The sequence below is a fragment of the Xenopus tropicalis genome, chromosome 4 (genome assembly GCF_000004195.4).
Source record: "Xenopus tropicalis strain Nigerian chromosome 4, UCB_Xtro_10.0, whole genome shotgun sequence".
NCBI classification, from domain to species: Eukaryota; Metazoa; Chordata; class Amphibia; order Anura; family Pipidae; genus Xenopus; species Xenopus tropicalis.
The window spans coordinates 39,789,384-39,807,985 of record NC_030680.2 but is presented as its reverse complement, the minus strand read 5'-3'; the positions used below and the strand labels follow the sequence as shown (position 1 = coordinate 39,807,985).

General features: G+C 36.9%; 1 protein-coding gene across 4 annotated transcripts in view; it reads right to left on the bottom strand.

Annotated features, from left to right (window-relative positions):
* Nucleotides 1–18,602, bottom strand: part of pc.2 (pyruvate carboxylase, gene 2) — a 208,723-nt gene that overhangs the window by 42,964 nt on the left and 147,157 nt on the right. For all 4 annotated transcript variants that reach the window (XM_012962236.3, XM_012962238.3, XM_012962237.3 and 1 more), the window contains one exon: nt 3,532–3,714. In XM_012962236.3, coding sequence (XP_012817690.1) covers nt 3,532–3,714 — 183 coding nt within the window. The remainder of the gene's footprint in view (nt 1–3,531; nt 3,715–18,602) is intronic.

Here is an 18,602-nt window from a genome sequence, read left to right as displayed (position 1 = left end):
ATTACATTGACATTGCAGCAGTTCCATTGTCCCCACGCCAGTCCTAAATGAGAGCAAATAAGAGTAGAAAAAGGAGGCAATTCTAGGTAGCTAAGACACTTGGGGCATAACCATACACATGTTCTATACATATGGCACTCTGCTATATTCTCTTCTCTACTCACATTTCTTTTTGGATCTTTTTATTTTTATATTCAGTAATATAACAGTATAATATATCAGTGTTGGAACCGTTATTCGGTGAAATGAGAGAATTGGTCAAGGGTCTGAAAAATTTTGCAAGGCATTGTATATATCATTAATGGCTTTCAAGCCTGTCAAACTCAGCAAGGAATGGGTGCTAATTTAGTTTTATGGCAGAGAGAAAGAAGACCAAGCTTGAAAGCAAAGAGAAGATGGCACCGATGGAGCGTGTCAGGCTTAGGGTACAACCAACAGGCGATTGGCTCTGGTAACTTAATGATTATCATGGTTTCATTTGAAGACAATTACAGATAGATGGTAAAAATCAATGGTGTTCACTTTGATCGCTGAAGCGATAGAAAGAGGATAAGATGAGACATTAGGAGAAAAATACAGCACAAATTAAAGATAAGGTTGAAAGATATCATTGGGAGGGTAGATGCTGAAGCTAAGAAAGACTGAAGAAAACAGATAGAGCAAAAAAGTGGAAATAAAAAAAAAACCCAAATGTATGCAAAGTTAAATAAAAGCAGTGCAAAATGCAAATATACTAAAATATGAACTCTTGGCCAAACTCATAATAAGGCTGAAAATCTAGACATATGTCAAAGGGTTTCTTGCAGCGCTGTTCCATACTAATCTTTGTACATAAGTGGAGCTGAAGTTTAATCTTCGGGTCTCTTCATTAACATTAAATAATTCAGTGGGTGATGGGGAGGGGAAATCATTAAGGAACCTGGAAAATGCATAAGGGACTGCTGACTATCAGACAAGAGCAATCATAAATTATTCCTATCTCTGAGAAGAGAAGCAATTATTTATAAATTAATAATTTCCAAGTTAAATTCAGCTATCTATACACAGAGAAAAGGTGTTCATAGATATGTAGATACTTCAACCCAGCAGGCAAAATGTTTGTATTAACCTTGTCTATAAAAGCATTATTGTGCGTAATGGCACACAGAGACCTCAATAAATGAAATTCAGTGCAGTCAGTTTATTTTATTTTTTTTTAAAATGTTTTCCTGATCTCTGGTTACACACATTTCCTTGCTTTCAGCCAGTGATGGGATTTAGGTGTCCTGGCACCCAAGGCAAACCTTATTTATTGTGCACCCCTTCCATGAAAATTCTTTTCAACATACCCAATGCTCCTCTCACCATTCAGCTTGTCAGCCTTCTTTTGCACCTTATAATTCTCTACTTTTGCCCTCTCCTAGCTTGCTTATGCATATTGGTCCCCCCTTTTTTCCGTCTTCAGATCCCCATATGCAAGTTAGTTCCTCCTTTTCATTTCTTTCAACTTATCTTTCCCAAGTGCCCTTTCAATCCTCCTTTCTCTAATTATCATATTCTCCTTTTCCCTCTCCATCATATGCTATTCTCTCATCCATCTTCTGTCTCCATAGACTATTGTGTCTCCAAACCTCCAAATCAATCTGTTTACATCCCTTTGTTTGTCAAACCTCCTCCTCTTTACCTCGCTCTCCATTTCTCTGCAGCTCACATTTTTACCTTACACAAACATTTAATCCATGTGTTCAAACCCCAGAAGCAGGCTGCTTTATTGCCAAAATTGCACTTTGCACTTCTGCCCTGTCACTCAGTCATGGAATGAAAGTGATTGGTTTACCTACTAGCTAACCACAGAAGCAATGGAGCCTGCTCCCTGTCTAAGTGAAAATGTGAGGTAAATAGACCTGGCATTAGTGACCTTCTGGTGGGCCCTAAAGTTGCAGTGCCCAAAGCAGAAACCTAGCCTGCCTAGCCCTACTTCTGGACCTGGTATCAGCCAGGCAGCTGCTATGGGACAGGCATACAGGAAAAGGTATTATGGGCAATGTACTGCAGTCTGATTTGGGAGATGAGAGTAATAAAATATTGGTATAATAAAGTTGCTTCTTTTGAACTGAAAAACATAATGGCACAACTTGTATTGGGGCAAGCGCTTACATACTTCTTTCTAGAAAGAACTGTGGAACATACTGGTGGTATAAAAAAAGGATGATAACGGGTGAACTACCCCTTTAGACATTTTTTTTTATCTTTCCCTTACTCCCTCCTATGTTGTAACTTAATGAACGAATGAGTGTCTTTGTTTTCAACCCCCTACTATGTAGAATGCTGTTGTTGAGTAAGGTTATACCACTTCAGTTATAGGGAGAAACTAATTCAATTTCCCTAAGGTCTGTAAACAATTAAACACAAGGCAGCATATCATTTAGACATGTGCTGCAATAGTTTCTAAGTAGTATGTATTTATTAAGAGATTTAATAAGAGATTCTCCTTAAAGGATTAAAGAAAGGTAATTATACATTGCAATTTCAGTACAGCAATCAGAAGAGCACCCTCTTCTGACGTCAGTTTTGGGGGCCATAACCCTTACATTTTTTATTTATTTTTTTTTTTTTTTAAAGAGGCCAACCATCCTCTTGGACTTTGCCAGGTTGTGTATAAACCTATACAGACCTTTGCGAGTCATACATCATAAACATAAAAGGATGAGTTGCAGAAAGTTGCTTAAGTAAACACAGAGAAACCAGTGGACCTTGTAGCAGACATAAGCATTTCTGATTAGCAATGCAGTATGAGGATTTCATATGAATCTGGTTTTAAACTCATCACCTAGCAACCCTATATTATCATGGACTCACCCCCTGCATAAGAAAATACCTTGTTCAGGGATATACCTGTATATTCCTAAATTAGATAGATCCCATATGTTTCCCTGCGTCAGTGACCTGGTATAGTCTTATTAACATAACTAGTGCGATTTAAAATAAAATATCTTTTGAAGGAGAATTAAAACTCAAGAAGAGCTACGCTGTCCTTATGTTCAGCGCTTAGTGCTTTAAACAAAGTAAAATTTACAGATGAGATCCATCCCTACCCCTAGGTAGGAATCCCACATATAAATATAAATTCACCTGACCCAATTAGAATGAAACAAATGTTACTTAGGCAGCACTGTGATTTATTTCGCGTTCAGGCTCAAAGGTGAGAGAGCAGGCTTCCCTAGGAAGCAAAATAATAGAGCAGCTGCTGCCAAGTTACACCAAGTAGAAAAACAAAAGCAATGATAAGGGCACTCTACATTATGTAAGGCACAATTACTTTGGCCCAGCTAGTTTGCTACACAGGAGTGGGAATTAATCTCAATCATTGCTGACAGTAGAGAAGTGAAGATTATTATCACTCCAATACAGAGTAAACCTCACCATAAACTCAAATATACCAAAGTTCTGTTCAGCTACTTTTTAGCATTTAAGTGCAACATTTCTTCCTCAACCCATCCCACTTATTAGAATATGCTTATAGGAACAATGGTGCAGTGCTTGTTCTCCTACCTTAACACCCCTAATGCGGAACTCTGCCAAGGCTCTGCTCATTTTTGTGGCTGCAACTTGTTGGTCTTTCCCATGTGCAATGACCTTGACCAGAAGAGAGTCATAATGTGGGGAAATGACAGCTCCTTGAAAAGCTGAAGCGCTGTCCAGTCGGATTCCCATTCCCTCTCCACTACGGAAAACCTGTAAGTAGAAAAATGATATTAGAAGGTCTTTTAATTGGGAGAGTTTCTTATTCCTGCTTATACATTATGGGTGCACTGAATCCATAATTTTTCTCCACAGAGGATTGGACAGATACCTGAATCTGAAGTCTAATATGCATATTCAAATGTGAGAAAAATTGCATGATGCGTTAAACATTTTTCAGAGCCGACATTCATGTGAATCCTAAAATAAATCCTGAATTCAGCACATCCCTATTAGATATGCACTGTACCTATATTACATTCAACAAAACACTAAAGGGTTCTCATTGTAAGTTTACACATCAGTATTATTGAATTAATGACAGATTTACATTTTTAATGGAAAAATCATGGTGTAAAATATCTCCCTCCAAAGAACATTTGAATTTAAATTGTATGACTATATGACAGACACATACTGTATAATTAAATATAACTTGCTAAATTTACACGAAAAACAATGCAACTTATTACCAATTTTGTTCCAGAAAGTACAAATCTTTCAAAAGAACATGGATTGTCTAGTATATGGCATGTAAAGGCCTACTGACAAACCTTTCACAGAAAGTTGTAGCTTTATGTCTTTTAGTCCCCACTGGTTCTTTTATTATTTTTAATTCCTCTAGGCTAATCCAACAGAGGCCATGTTCCAATATCTTGCACTGATAACATCTAAAAAGGTAGAAACTTGTATCTATACCTGTGGTATTAACTATTCTTCAACTGTGCTTGACAATGCATATATTATATTCATGTCTAAGCCATGGTCTGACCCAGATTGTTGGGTATGTATATGTGAGCAAGAGGTACTGTGACGAAGCTCAATTGCTGATGTTTATGTGGCATTATTGGCTAAGGTGATCTTGGCAAGATGTCTAAATTGATAAGATACAACCTGCAGGGGACAAGAGCATCTTTTCAATGCATTTGTTTGTCAAACAAGGGATACTATATGATAAACAACCAGAATCTGCTGTTTGAAATTATAAGGCAGTGGCACATGGCAAGTTTTGTAGCCTATGTGATTTGTAGTTTGTGGGCAGGTGGTAAAATGCTCAAAAATATACTTCCATAAACTATCATGGTAATAACTATAACCCTACTGGTGCAATAGTGGGTTGGAGATTAACATTTGAAAATGCGGCAAGGAGCATTTAAACATGCACCTTGTATGTAATGTAAGAAAGAGGTGGAAAGAGTTGGAACCTAGTTAAAAAATAAGTTCTCATCCCTCTTGACAAAGTCCCCACATATAGCACCACAAAGAACCATATTAGCTTAAGATATGAAGAGATTAAATCAGTTATTTCAGCAAACACATTAAAAACAATAATACACTATGGAGTTGGACCTCAATGTAGGAGTTATTATGCCGGAAAGGAAAACAGAAACACTCTGCACAAACTTAAACAGCTTAATTAAAAAATGGCTTATATAAATTAATCTCTCTCTCTCAAAAAAAAAAAGCAGAGTAAGAATATAGCTCACATTCAGCTTGAATTCCCTCTTACAGCACTTGTCTCATACAGATGCTAAAAAAAATAAAAATTTATGTGGCATCCTTCTAGCAGTATACCAGTGTAAAAATGCCACACATAGTCATAAAATAACAAAACAATAATACATTGTGATCCATGCATGGTCATTCATTTTATATAGTAAAATATCCATACTTCAATGAATATAAAACCTATGAATATACTAAGTATGTATCCCAAATGCCAAGGACTGGTGCTTTTTGGGTCCACTTGGCCCTGTAGTTGTTTGTCTCTGATGGTAGCCCAAAAGGAAAACGAGGTCACATAAATCCCTGTAAGCTGAAAATGACAGGTTCAAAACTTGACGCTGTTGCTTTAAATGAATTTACATTTGCTACCTATCTCTTAAGATAGGCTAAGAGACTAGCCAGCATAGTGAGAATTTAAAGATGCAGTGAATCCCCGATTTGGTTTGGGAATCTAAGCCTTTTCCAGCAGGATTTGCATTCGTCCAAATCCAAGTGCCTGGCCAAACAGAATCCAAGCCCGTAACATTTTCACAGTGCAGATCTTTTTAACCCTTTCTACCCTAATTTGTATATGCAAATTGGTGTCCCAATTCAGCTTAATCCTTGATGAAAGATCTAGGATTCTTCCAAGTCCCAAAATAGTGGATTTGGTGCATCCCTAGAGAATTTAGAATTTTCTGCTAGCTTCACCAATCTATGCATAGCTCCCACATGCTCATACATGACAGTAAGTGCCTGAATTTGTAGTAATAAATGAGCATGATCTTTTATGCAGCAAGAGAACAGAGCCCAGGTGTACAGCAGCTTCTCAGCAGCCCCTGAGCCTGAAAACCTAGACGTATATTAAATGCCTTCCCCAGGATCAACTGATCTAAGACCAGTGTGTTTTGCTGTACACGATTGCTTTCATTACTTACTGGGAATGTTATACCAGGAATGAGCCATGGTTCTGTTGATGTTTGACAGAACTGCAAAATAACTTTGATAAATGCTTGTTCTTTTGTAATCCAAAGCATTGGTGTGTGAGTTGGACTATGCCTAAATTACACAGTGAGAGCATCCCAACCATGCCCAGAATACACTGAAAAATATAGTGTAGGTGATATCTTTTATTGGCTACCCTAGTAGATTATATAATGCAAGATTTCAGGACTTCTAAGGCCCCTGCTTCATGCCTGGATCAGAAAAGCTCACATTTTATAATGTAATAAGTTAGCCAATAAAAGGTATTACTTACCCTATATTTTCTGTTTAGATCTATGGCTAACACAGTACAACACTCTGCTACTACAGAATACACTGTACAGTGATAGATGCCCTATAGTTCTATTGTTGTGTTTTCAGTGCTCTAGTTTCCTGGCAGATAGATGTTAAAATATCTTATTATTATATTGTAATTAGTTGTTCCAAATCTCATAATAATTCATCCATGCTTCAGTGGCTCATAACAATAATAACACTGGGATTATTCATAAGTTAATATAGACTGACTGGCATCAATCAATTGTTCATTTATTTATACATCCAATTATTTACATTCATCTACTTTTTTTTCACCTTAATTTATCATGTGTTTGCTGTTTTATGTCCTTAATAAACATTGAGTATTAATTCATACAATGTATGCATTATGCATTCAGACAACATAATGTTAGAAGCTATTATTTTGCAAAAAAGAAGTAGATCCTTACAGATTTTTTGTTTATACTGCTGTGTGTTCTGGGGGCTTACAGCATGTTACCACTGTTTTATACTAATATATGGTCTGAAACTTGTAACTGTGTCACTGTATGTTATACAGTGCTGTGTGTGTGTGTGTGTAAATATATTACCATTTTATTTAGGGTAAAAGGTCACTATATTGCAGAATCTACATTTAAATGTGACCAAACCTAATTACATTTTCTAGATAAATAGTTTGTGGCTGTGATCTTGTGTGGATGTAAATTGGAAACAAGGGCCGTTGGGTTTCCCGAGTACTACATATATTTATGTTTCAGTTCCAAATTAAAAACAAAACAAAACAAAAAAAACATCTTTTTGTTCATTTAGCAGTTACATCCAACAGCACAATATTTTTTAAAGGACTTTCTGCCATGAATAGTACAAATTGCTTCAATAATCAATACATACAACAATGCAATGGCAATTTAAACCAAATTTAAACCAACAACAAAACCATTTGTCTCTTGATGATACCGAGTTGTTTAATGCCTTATATACACGAGTGGCCATTGAATGGTTTGCCAAGTAAAAGTAATGTAAAGCATTCCAAGTTTATCCAAGTCCTTAGATTTTAACCTGGGTGATCCCTGAGTGGAGCCTGACTCCATGCTTACACCCAAAAAATAATAAATGGCATGGATATCATTATAGTAGTGGCAGAATAAATTGTACCAGAAGAGTCAACACTAAGGTTAATTATATCCACACATTTACATACATTATGTGAAGGGATCAAGAAATAAAGAAACAATGGTTCAATACAAGGAAAACCAATCCCAAGTTCTAAAATCAAATGCTTTTCTACCTCTTACATATGTAATTTTTAAAACAGTGGAATCATAATAGTTGGTAAAAGGTAAATAGACACCATGGGGCTTCTGATAAAAAATAAAGGAATGGGAGTGAAGGCCTGGAGGACCCAAATGCATGTTATATTTTGGACTACTACCAGAGTGTGTATATTACCATGAAGAATAGGAGGACAGATAGATCAGATAGGTCAGATGGTATGATCACATATTGTCCATACTGGTTTTTCTGGAAGGACTGAGAATGGTATAGGTTTTTTTCTTTGCCCTGAGCAAGGAAATTGTTTAGATGGGAACATGCTGTTATAAAGCATAATGAGTTTGTAAGGTGCATACTTTGTATTAAAATAGTCTGTATTACTCTATACCTCCAAGCTTTAATACTGTGCATTAAGATATTCTGTAGTACTCTATACCACAAAGCTATCCTTGTAGACCTAAATGGTTCACATATTTTTTTTTTTTTTTACACACTCAACACAACAGTTGATAAGCGGCTTCAATCTTACTGTTTAGCATATTTGACATTTCTTATAATGGATCACCAGAAGCAAATACTGTATATAACAGTATTAGAAAGTGCAGTCCATAAAAGGGCACATTAAAGAAAAGGAAGTCAGAGAAGACAGTCTAGTGTTAAATGCTTGTTCTAAGCACCTGAGCAGCTTTCACTGCAAACTAAAAAAAAGATAAAAGAACAAGATGCTGTAGGTGGTGTCTGTGGAGAAGGAAGGCTTGCTGGAAAGGAATATAAAGGCACTAGGGGACTGAATAAAACGATAAAAGAGAAGAAGAATTAAACAAGCGGAAACAATAAAGTGCATACTTGACAGAAAATATACAGTATAATAAAAGGAAAAGAGAGGATGCAAACTTGGGCATAACTGGAATTGACTAAAGAGAAATGTAGCATATTATTAATAGAAATGTGAATGAATAGAAGTAGGTGGAACTGTACACAAAAGTCTTTCATGACAAATAAAGAGTTTAAAAAGAACTGGATAGATTTAAGAAACCACAAATGGGGGTCTGAAACTATATACTGAAGAGAATTACAGCAAGGGTCAATATATTGCTATATTCATCATGAGATACTATATTCAACATGAATACTATTTGCACTAAAAATGCATTTTATGAACTTTGCAGTTGTGAAAGAAAATTTTTCATTATTATTATTATTATTATTACATACATTGCAGAGGAGTTAACCAGGAAGGGCAATCTGATTATATACATTTACCTTCTACAAAAGCTCCAAACATTCCCTTAAAAGAAGAAGTTTAAAAATGTTTTCTGTGGATAAGATTTATTTAAATTAAACATTACAATGTTTAGGTACGGTATGTACAAAGCTTATCTCAGCAATATTCCTCAAAAATCTATTATTAGAAGCATGAATTGTAGTACAAAATACATGTGCAAGGGAGCATGCTAGCTGCAGTGGGATAGAATGTGGCCCAGAAATTGTATGAATTTCTCACATACACATAGCTATGATAAATGAATGTTATGTCCCCAAGCATATTGCACAATCTGTGCTGGTTTTGCAGCTTTTTCTAATGTACATAAACAAGGTTATATCTGTGTATAAACATAGACTTGTTAGAGACTGTGCCTAATGTGCGGACATTTTGCTTAGAGAGAAAGACGATATTGTTGATCATTTAATAAACAGATGTGCTTTTCACAGTTTAGGGCTCAAGGATTCCTGTGGTGGAAGAGGACACAGACCCCACTGTGTCACTTCACTGACTATAATAGATATTATTCCCATTATAATAGATATTATTTCCCATTAGACCTATTGAATTATCTGAAACAAATATTTGTCCACATATAGATGCAGCCTAGCCCATACCCCCATCAGAGTGCAAAATGTAGATAGTTTAGGCACAATCCCAAATTAATTAACTAGATGTAGAAGGATGCCCTTTGTCTGGTTTTGGAGCGGACCATCTTGATTGCAGCGAGATATATTCAAATTACATTTCTCACACTATTTTAAATGGGATTAAATCAAACTAGATATACTGGGTCCAATTACAAAATTTGCCTCTGGGTCCATCTATCTATACTGCATAAAATTGCCAAACTCAACCATGTTTCACAGGCTGAAATAATAATGCATTAATGTGTTGGTAACCCTAGTCTCTCTACACTGAACCCCAAAGCACCCCCCACAGGCAGTTTCTGCAGTGTAAATGTAGATAACATGCGGTGTTGTATTGTTGATTGCAGATTTGTTTTACATCTATGGATAAATTAAAGCCCTAATGAAAATCTTACACGGTAACACAATTTTCACTCTCACGGCTCTCTTCAGTTCAGTACAACTAGTTTTAAGCATTAGTGGAGGGGTGTTTATTTAAGCTGCCCGGCATCACAGATGCTGCCCTCACTGCAGAACCTCAGGTTACTTGGACTAACCTAAACCCTAATTACTGTATCCTTCTCGCTATTCCGCTATCATCCTTGTTGGAATGAGACTTCTACTTATAAGTCTGGCTGTATTTCACCTCTACATTGTGCTCCACTTCCAACACCCTGCCTCTAACTATATTCTGTTGGCACAAACCCCCTTATGTTAGCGCTAAGTCACCCACAGGAACTTCTACCACTTAAGTTCCGAGGAAGGAAATACATTTAACTAATATACAAATACATTTCACCTCCTTGCACATTAAGGAGATATATAGTTTTTCAAACTACACACACTGCCTATCCAATGATAAAAATTTGGCTGCTAATATAGACTAATAATAGCAATTTCAAATGTCACCTTTATTGAAGAACTCCATAGATCCTATTCAGCCTCTCTTATTGTTACAGATTGAGCAGTGGCTGTGTTCTAATGATCATTCCGCAGAAGAACAGTACAATGTGGGTAAACTCTGCCCTCACACAGGGAAAGATATATTGAGGTTTCCTTTTAGGTCGTCCTAGCTGCTGGCTGCCCACCCACCAGATGGAGATTTGCTAGCACCCTACAAGTGCTGAATGCCGCTGGCTCTCCAAAACAACCTGGGAATACAGCCAGTCAAAGCGGAATGACTGGCTGCTACTAGTAAGGTTTTTGGAAACATGTTATTCTAATTAGCACAAAATATAACAATAATTCTATTTATTAATATATTTTTAGTGCTTTCATTTCTGCAATTATATGGTTACTTTTTCTCCGGCATTTTTCACCAAAATTATTTATGATCACCGCATAAAAAGCAATTTAACTAATTCTATAGTGTGTGTCTTAAAACATAAACACCACTTCTGTAACCATTTAAGACATTATCTGTATTGTTACGTTCATACATCATGATGGTAAATAAATGACTGGATCCATTAAAGATGCAACAGATTTTTTTAAAAGTAAATTTATCAACCAAGTAATTTTCTGAACTCAGTTCACTTTCTGAAGCAGTGTTCTTGCATCTCTTCCTACCCTCGGCTCACACTTCTTCTAAAATCTGCTGCAGGTTCCAATCAATGTAATTGCAAATCCTTCTGATGACTACATTTAAAGATCAGGGCATTACCCAAGTAGGGTCAGATATGCAGATGTCAGCTGCCATTAAGCAAATACAAATCTCACATACTACAAGGTATTTAAAGAAGAAAGCTGTTATTTAATTAAGCAACTGCATATACGAATGATGTCAAATATGAGAGACATTGATATGAGAAACTATATTCGAGGGAGAAGCAGTATATAAAACAGATTGATCAGATTTTCAAAAGATGAGTGTAATATTGATAGAGATTAAAATTCTGACATTAAGATACAATCACAGGATTCATGAATAATATCTGACTGATTAGGATACTACATTGGTACAGAACTATTTATCAAGAGATCTGACCAACCTGTATAAAGCATAGATAATATTGATAAATATATTCTGACTGCTTGTAGTCTGGGTAGAATTTATTTCCCCCCTGTAAGATGCAAGCTGTAATTTGCAAATCTTACTTGATGGATTTTCTGTTCACCTTCCCTAGATCAATAGACCTATAAATATGGGATGAGTTTCTCTCTCAGAATGAAAACAGCAAAGGTTATATTCAATTAATTTAGATGTAGCACAGGAGCCTAAGCATTGTGTTATTAAAATAAAAGCCAAGAAAAATTAAATGCTAACACTTAAAGCTGCCATTTACCAAAGTGTAAAACAACAAGCTTCCCTCTCTCATTGACTTTCACTTGTTTCTACACTGGATTCTACACTGATGTCTATCATGTTTTAAAAGTAAATGATTTCTTAGATTGTTTTGCTACAGCTGGGGTATTTCTGAAAAGTAGGAAATTATGAAACATATCTAAATGGGAATGGGGGAAAAAAAATCAGCAAAAATAAATTTTTCTGAATAGGAGAAATATTTTTTTTTTTTACTTTAATAAATACAAACCAAAATCATTAAAAATCAAATGTTGGTTCCAGGGCATTGGAAGTATTCACGAGAGGCATAAGATAAACAAGAAGACCAAGTATTAAATATTTTGGTGTAACTCATGTAGAACAGCTTGTATTTATTAACATTTATTAATAAAGCGCCAACATATTCTGCAGTGTTGTACAATATGTGGGTTACATACATTGGACATACAGAGTAACATATAAAGCAATCAATAACTGATACAAGAGGTGAAGAGAGCCCTGCCCAAACGAGCTTACAATCTACAAGGAGAAAGGTTTGAGACACAAGGTGTGGGAATGGGCATGACCAGAGTTGTGAGAGGTGTGGCACAGGTTATTGCTTTTAGCAGCACACTGAGGTTATGTTAAACTAAATTAGGGTAAGCTTCTCTAAATAAATGCGTTTTTAGAGATCTGAAGGCAGAGAGATTTGGAGAAAGTCTGACAGATTGTGGGACCAAATTCCAGAGAAGGGGGGCAGCCCTTGCAAAGTCATGAATGCGAGTGTGGGAATGAGAGAGGTGTTGAGGAGCAGGTCAGTAGAGGAGCGTAACAAGTGGGTTGGATGGTACCTTGAGATAAGTTCAGAGATGTAGAGTGGGGCAAAGTTATGGACTGCTTTGAATGTGAGAGTCATTAGTTTGAATTTTATCCTGGATGGTAGGGGAAGCTAGTGCAGAGATTGGCAGAGTGGCATGGCAGAGGAGGAGCGGTTGGAGAGGTGTATGAGCCAGGCAGCAGTATTCATTATGGACTGGAGAGGGGACAATCTTTGGAGGGGAAGGCAAATTAATAGGTTACAGAGTTACAGTAGTCCAGGCGAGATATTATAAGAAAGTGAATAAGAATTTTGGCAGCGTCTTGGGTGATAAATGATCATATTTTGGAAATATTTCTTAGGTGAAAGTGACATGATTTGATAAAGATTGAATATGAGGAGTGAAGGACAGGGCAGAATCGAGGAAGGCACTGGGCCTGGGGAGATGGGGTGATTGTAGAATTGTAAACCTTTATAGATACCTCGGGGACAATGTGGGTGTTAGATGGGGAAAGAGAACCAATTCAGAGAGAGTTTTAATTTAAGGTAACGTAGGGTCATCCAAGTGGAGATAGCGGACAGGCAGGAAAAGACACGAAAGAAACTATGGGTTGAGATTAGAAGAACTTGTACATGAGTTTAGACAGCGATTCCTTTAAACCCTATGTATTATGTAAAAACTAAAAACTGGTGTTCATCTCATGGATTGGACAGCCCTATATTTATAGAAATACTGGGAAATTTGATAATAAATACAAAAAAAAAAAAAATTGAGGAATCTGCTGATGATTTCCTCTGCTAAGAAGTTCTCCAATATTGTGGAATTATTTTACGACAACAAAACACAAGAAAAGGTATCAGACCCCCTTATCCCATTATCCAGAAATTTCCACGTTACGGAAAGGCCATCCCCCATAAGAAAATAATTCCAATTTTTAAAAATTATTTTCTTTTTCTCTGTAATAATAAAAAACAGTGCCTTCTACTTGATCCCAACTAAGATATAATTAATTCTTATTGGAGCCACAACAATCCTACTGGGTTTAATTACAGTTTAAATAGCAGACTTAAGGTAGGAGATCCGAATTACAGAAAGACCCCTTATCTGGAATATCCCAGTTCTTGAGCATTCTGGATAACGGGTCCCATACCTGTATTTAAATATTAAATTATATATAACTGAATGCTAAAAAAAAAAAAAAAGGTATAATTTTTGGAGCAGATTTGGGAAGAAAAAAAAGATTGTGGCAGACTGGGGGTGGGCCAGGGTCTTATCTTAAGGGTATTACAAATTTACTGGAAATTGCCATTAAATTTCTAATATGACCCCTGCCTCACACACATTGGGTATATTAATATATTTTAAAAAATGTTCCTTTGGGCCAGCTAGCATGGGGCATTTGTTCAGCATTACTCATATACATTCATTCCAAACCTTAAATAGTGCAGATTAACTGGCACTTGATCTAAGAGAACCATACCAGGGGTCATATTTTATTGCCTGGGGTGCAAGTGTTGTGTGCTGAGAGGTACAAGAGCAAGCCCCTTTGTGCTCATTTACCGAGCACTGGCACCACGGGGAAGATCGACCCCTTCTCCTCCTCTCACCAATACAGTGGTAAATTATACAGTCGGCGCTGTATTTGTAGGGGAAGCCGATCCAAAACAGAGAGCACAGACCCGCACCAATTTGCATGCAACTGGCTGAATTGTGAAAATTTTGAAAAATGTCAGATTGACACTGCGTTCAGGTTTGCAAATAACCCCTATTTAATACAAAATTATAAAAATGTGGCCTAGTAGCTACAAAACAATGGAATTTGCAAAGTCATTATCGTGTATTATATTATATAGATTCAGCAAAAGCCCGAAAACCATACTAGGTCTTTTGAGATCCAAGAGTCACATTTATCAAAGAATGAAAGGGACTGAGGGCTACAGTTAGCCACAAGAGAGCTAGTAAAATCTTAAATAAATGAATAGAGAGCTGGGGACTTCCCCTTTGGCTAACTGCAGAGAAATGTACAAGACAGAACATCTATTCAAGCCTTTAAAATTGAAAATAAAGATTACAAAGTTTTTGTTTGTTTTTTTTTACTTTAAAAATGCAACCCAACATAACTATCCATGATCAGCCCACACATATTCAACATGTTATACCAACATATACAATGCTTATATATCAACACTGTAACAAAACCCATGAGAGCCTGTCCGTAAACCAAATACGTTATCCATCTGAACACACTGAACAAGATCTACCCCTGGAATCCTAATCGCCATTTGTATCCCATACAGTATCCCATACAGTACCCCATAAAAGTATAATTTAGTATCATGGCACCAATATTCAGTGTGTGGCAAAATTTATGGGAAAACTAATGACCCCCCGGAATAAACTGGCTTATCAGCATCTATTATATATAGAGGTAGTATAGTAGGTATAGAGAAAATGTTTTTTTGGGGGTTTTTTTAAGTGCAGCAGTGTCTCTGAAAAGGTACCAAAAGACATGTCTGGTCAGTGGTGTAAATCTGCTCATTTCTAAAAACGGTTGTCAGTCCAGTACACATGTGGCACTGACACCGCCAATAAAATGCAAAATATGTCATGCCAAGACCTAAATTAACTTTTAGTAAAACATATACCACTGGTTCCCAGACTCTGGGGTTGCCTCCTCCAACAATAAAGACAGACCTGGACTGGGATTCAAATTAATTCAAGTACAAAGATGCCTAAACAGACCCCACAAGCCAACATAATTAGTGACTGTCTATGGCATCTTACAGCAGCCCCTTTGGCATTTAAGAATTCCACATATTGCCGGGCCTGCCTAAAGAGGCTTGAAACAGTGGCAGATAACTATCAAAAACATTGCATTACAGGTTTTTCACCTTTGTCCATATCTCTCCTTATCCTACCTATGTAATTTGGTCTGCATCTGCCACATTTCCATGTTCTAAACATACTTACATGGGGTGTTCTCTGGAATTTCTGTCTGGTTCATCAATAAATTTAAGGGATTTTGTCATGAATTTTATGGTTTATGATTTTTACTGTTTACATAGCAAATAATTCACTCTATATGAATTTTATTCTTGAACCAACAAATGTATTTCTTTAGTTGTAATATTGGTGTGTAGGCAGCCATCTCAGTGCATTGTGCCTGAGCTTTCAGAAGGAGCCAGCGCTACACATTAGAACTGCTTTCACTTAACCTATTGTTTCTCCTACTCCCATGTAACTGAAGGAGTCTGGGAGGTGTCAGGGAACTGCTATCTTGCTCCCTTCCCATTGTTCTGCTGATCAGCTGCTGGGGGGAAAGGGAGAGCAGTGATATCAGTATTAGTAGTAGCAGCTCAGCAGTAAAGTGTGACTGAAGTTTATCAGAGCACAGGTCACATGGCTGTGGCGCCCTGGAAAATAAAAAATAAGGATAGTCTCATGTGAAATTTCAAAGTTAAATATAAAAAAAATCTGTTTGTGTTTTGAAAAAACAGATTTCAATGCAGGATTCTGCTGGAGAAGCTCTATTTACCGATGCTTTTGGAAAAAAACACATGTTTTCCCATGACAGTATTCCTTTAAACTTCTCCTAAGAATGAACTAGAAAAGTTCCTTCATACAGAATGACTATTATAAAACAGAGGGAATTAAGCTTCCAATAAACAAAGGATGGTCTTATTTTTGTTGGTTATAAGAAATATATTGTTTAGGGTTTTATTTTTCCTACCTCACAATATAACTTTATTTTAGGATTCAGAGGTTTAATTAATGTGTTTTACTAGACAGAATAGCGTCATATTTGATTTGAATGCATGTTCTTATAGCATTTGAAAACTGAAGGGATTATTATTTTCGATCATCCTTCTAAAGTGAGAGAATATTTTCTTATGTTTCCTAATCACCCCTTATTTTTCACTCCACTGTATTACTGTAATAATAAACAGTTTCCCCTGGAAACAGTAGAAAGACAAGTTCACACTGATTGCAACATGCAACACAGTAACTTAATTTACACAAACAGGAATTGCTAAAATTTATCTCCACAAGCGAGTGTCATACCTGCAAGCTGATTTTATGATTGGACCCTGCTCAATGCCATTGCTCATCATTCGTTTATCCTTTCTGTGTTTTGGACATGCTAAGCACAAAAACGGAAGCAAAACTTCACCTGTTACAATACACTTGTGCTCATCTACAGTGGTGTGAAAAACTATTTGCCCCCTTCCTGATTTCTTATTCTTTTGCATGTTTGTCACACAAAATGTTTCTGATCATCAAACACATTTAACTATTAGTCAAAGATAACACAAGTAAACACAAAATGCAGTTTTTAAATGAGGGTTTTTATTATTTAGGGAGAAAAAAATCCAAACCTACATGGCCCTGTGTGAAAAAGTAATTACCCCCTGAACCTAATAACTGCTTGGGCCACCCTTAGCAGCAATAACTGCAATCAAGCGTTTGCGATAACTTGCAACGAGTCTTTTACAGCGCTCTGGAGGAATTTTGGCCCACTCATCTTTGCAGAATTGTTGTAATTCAGCTTTATTTGAGGGTTTTCTAGCATGAACTGCCTTTTTAAGGTCATGCCACAACATCTCAATAGGATTCAGGTCAGGACTTTGACTAGGCCACTCCAAAGTCTTCATTTTGTTTTTCTTCAGCCATTCAGAGGTGGATTTGCTGGTGTGTTTTGGGTCATTGTCCTGCTGCAGCACCCAAGATCGCTTCAGCTTGAGTTGACGAACAGATGGCACACATTCTCCTTCAGGATTTTTTGGTAGACAGTAGAATTCATGGTTCCATCTATCACAGCAAGCCTTCCAGGTCCTGAAGCAGCAAAACAACCCCAGACCATCACACTACCACCACCATATTTTACTGTTGGTATGATGTTCTTTTTCTGAAATGCTGTGTTACTTTTACGCCAGATGTAACGGGACACGCAAAAAGTTCAACTTTTGTCTCGTCGGTCCACAAGGTATTTTCCCAAAAGTCTTGGCAATCATTGAGATGTTTTTTAGCAAAATTGAGAAATCTGCCATGCAGGCCGTTTTTGCCCAGTCTCTTTCTTATGGTGGAGTCGTGAACACTGACCTTAATTGAGGCAAGTGAGGCCACCAGATCTTTAGATGTTGTCCTGGGGTCTTTTGTGGCCTCTCGGATGAGTTGTCTCTGCGCTCTTGGGGTAATTTTGGTCGGCCGGCCACTCCTGGGAAGGTTCACCACTGTTCCATGTTTTTGCCATTTGTGGATAATGGCTCTCACTGTGGTTCGCTGGAGTCCCAAAGCTTTAGAAATGGCTTTATAACCTTTACCAGACTGATAGATCTCAATTACTTTTGTTCTCATTTGTTCCTCAATTTCTTTGGATCTTGGCATGATGTCTAGCTTTTGAGGTGCTTTTGGTCTACATCTCTGTGTCAGGTAGCTCCTATTTAAGTGATTTCTTGATTGAAACAGGTGTGGCAGTAATCAGGCCTGGGGGTGACTACAGAAATTGAACTCAGGTGTGATAAACCACAGTTAAGTTATTTTTTTAACAAGGGGGGCAATCACTTTTTCACACAGGGCCATGTAGATTTGGAGTTTTTTTTCTCCCTTAATAACGTAAACCTTCATTTAAAAACTGCATTTTGTGTTCAATTATGTTATCTTTGACTAATAGTTAACGGTTTTTGATGAGCAGAAACATTTAAGTGTGACAAACATGCAAAAGAATAAGAAATCAGGAAGGGGGCAAATAGTTTTTCACACCACTGTATACTAGCACTGAATGGCAGTTTACAGGTTGCGCCAACATTTCTTTCTTTATGTTGAAGGCAGTGAGGTTGTGGAATGCTCTGCTGGGTGATGTTGTGATGGGAGATTCTATTAATTCCCTT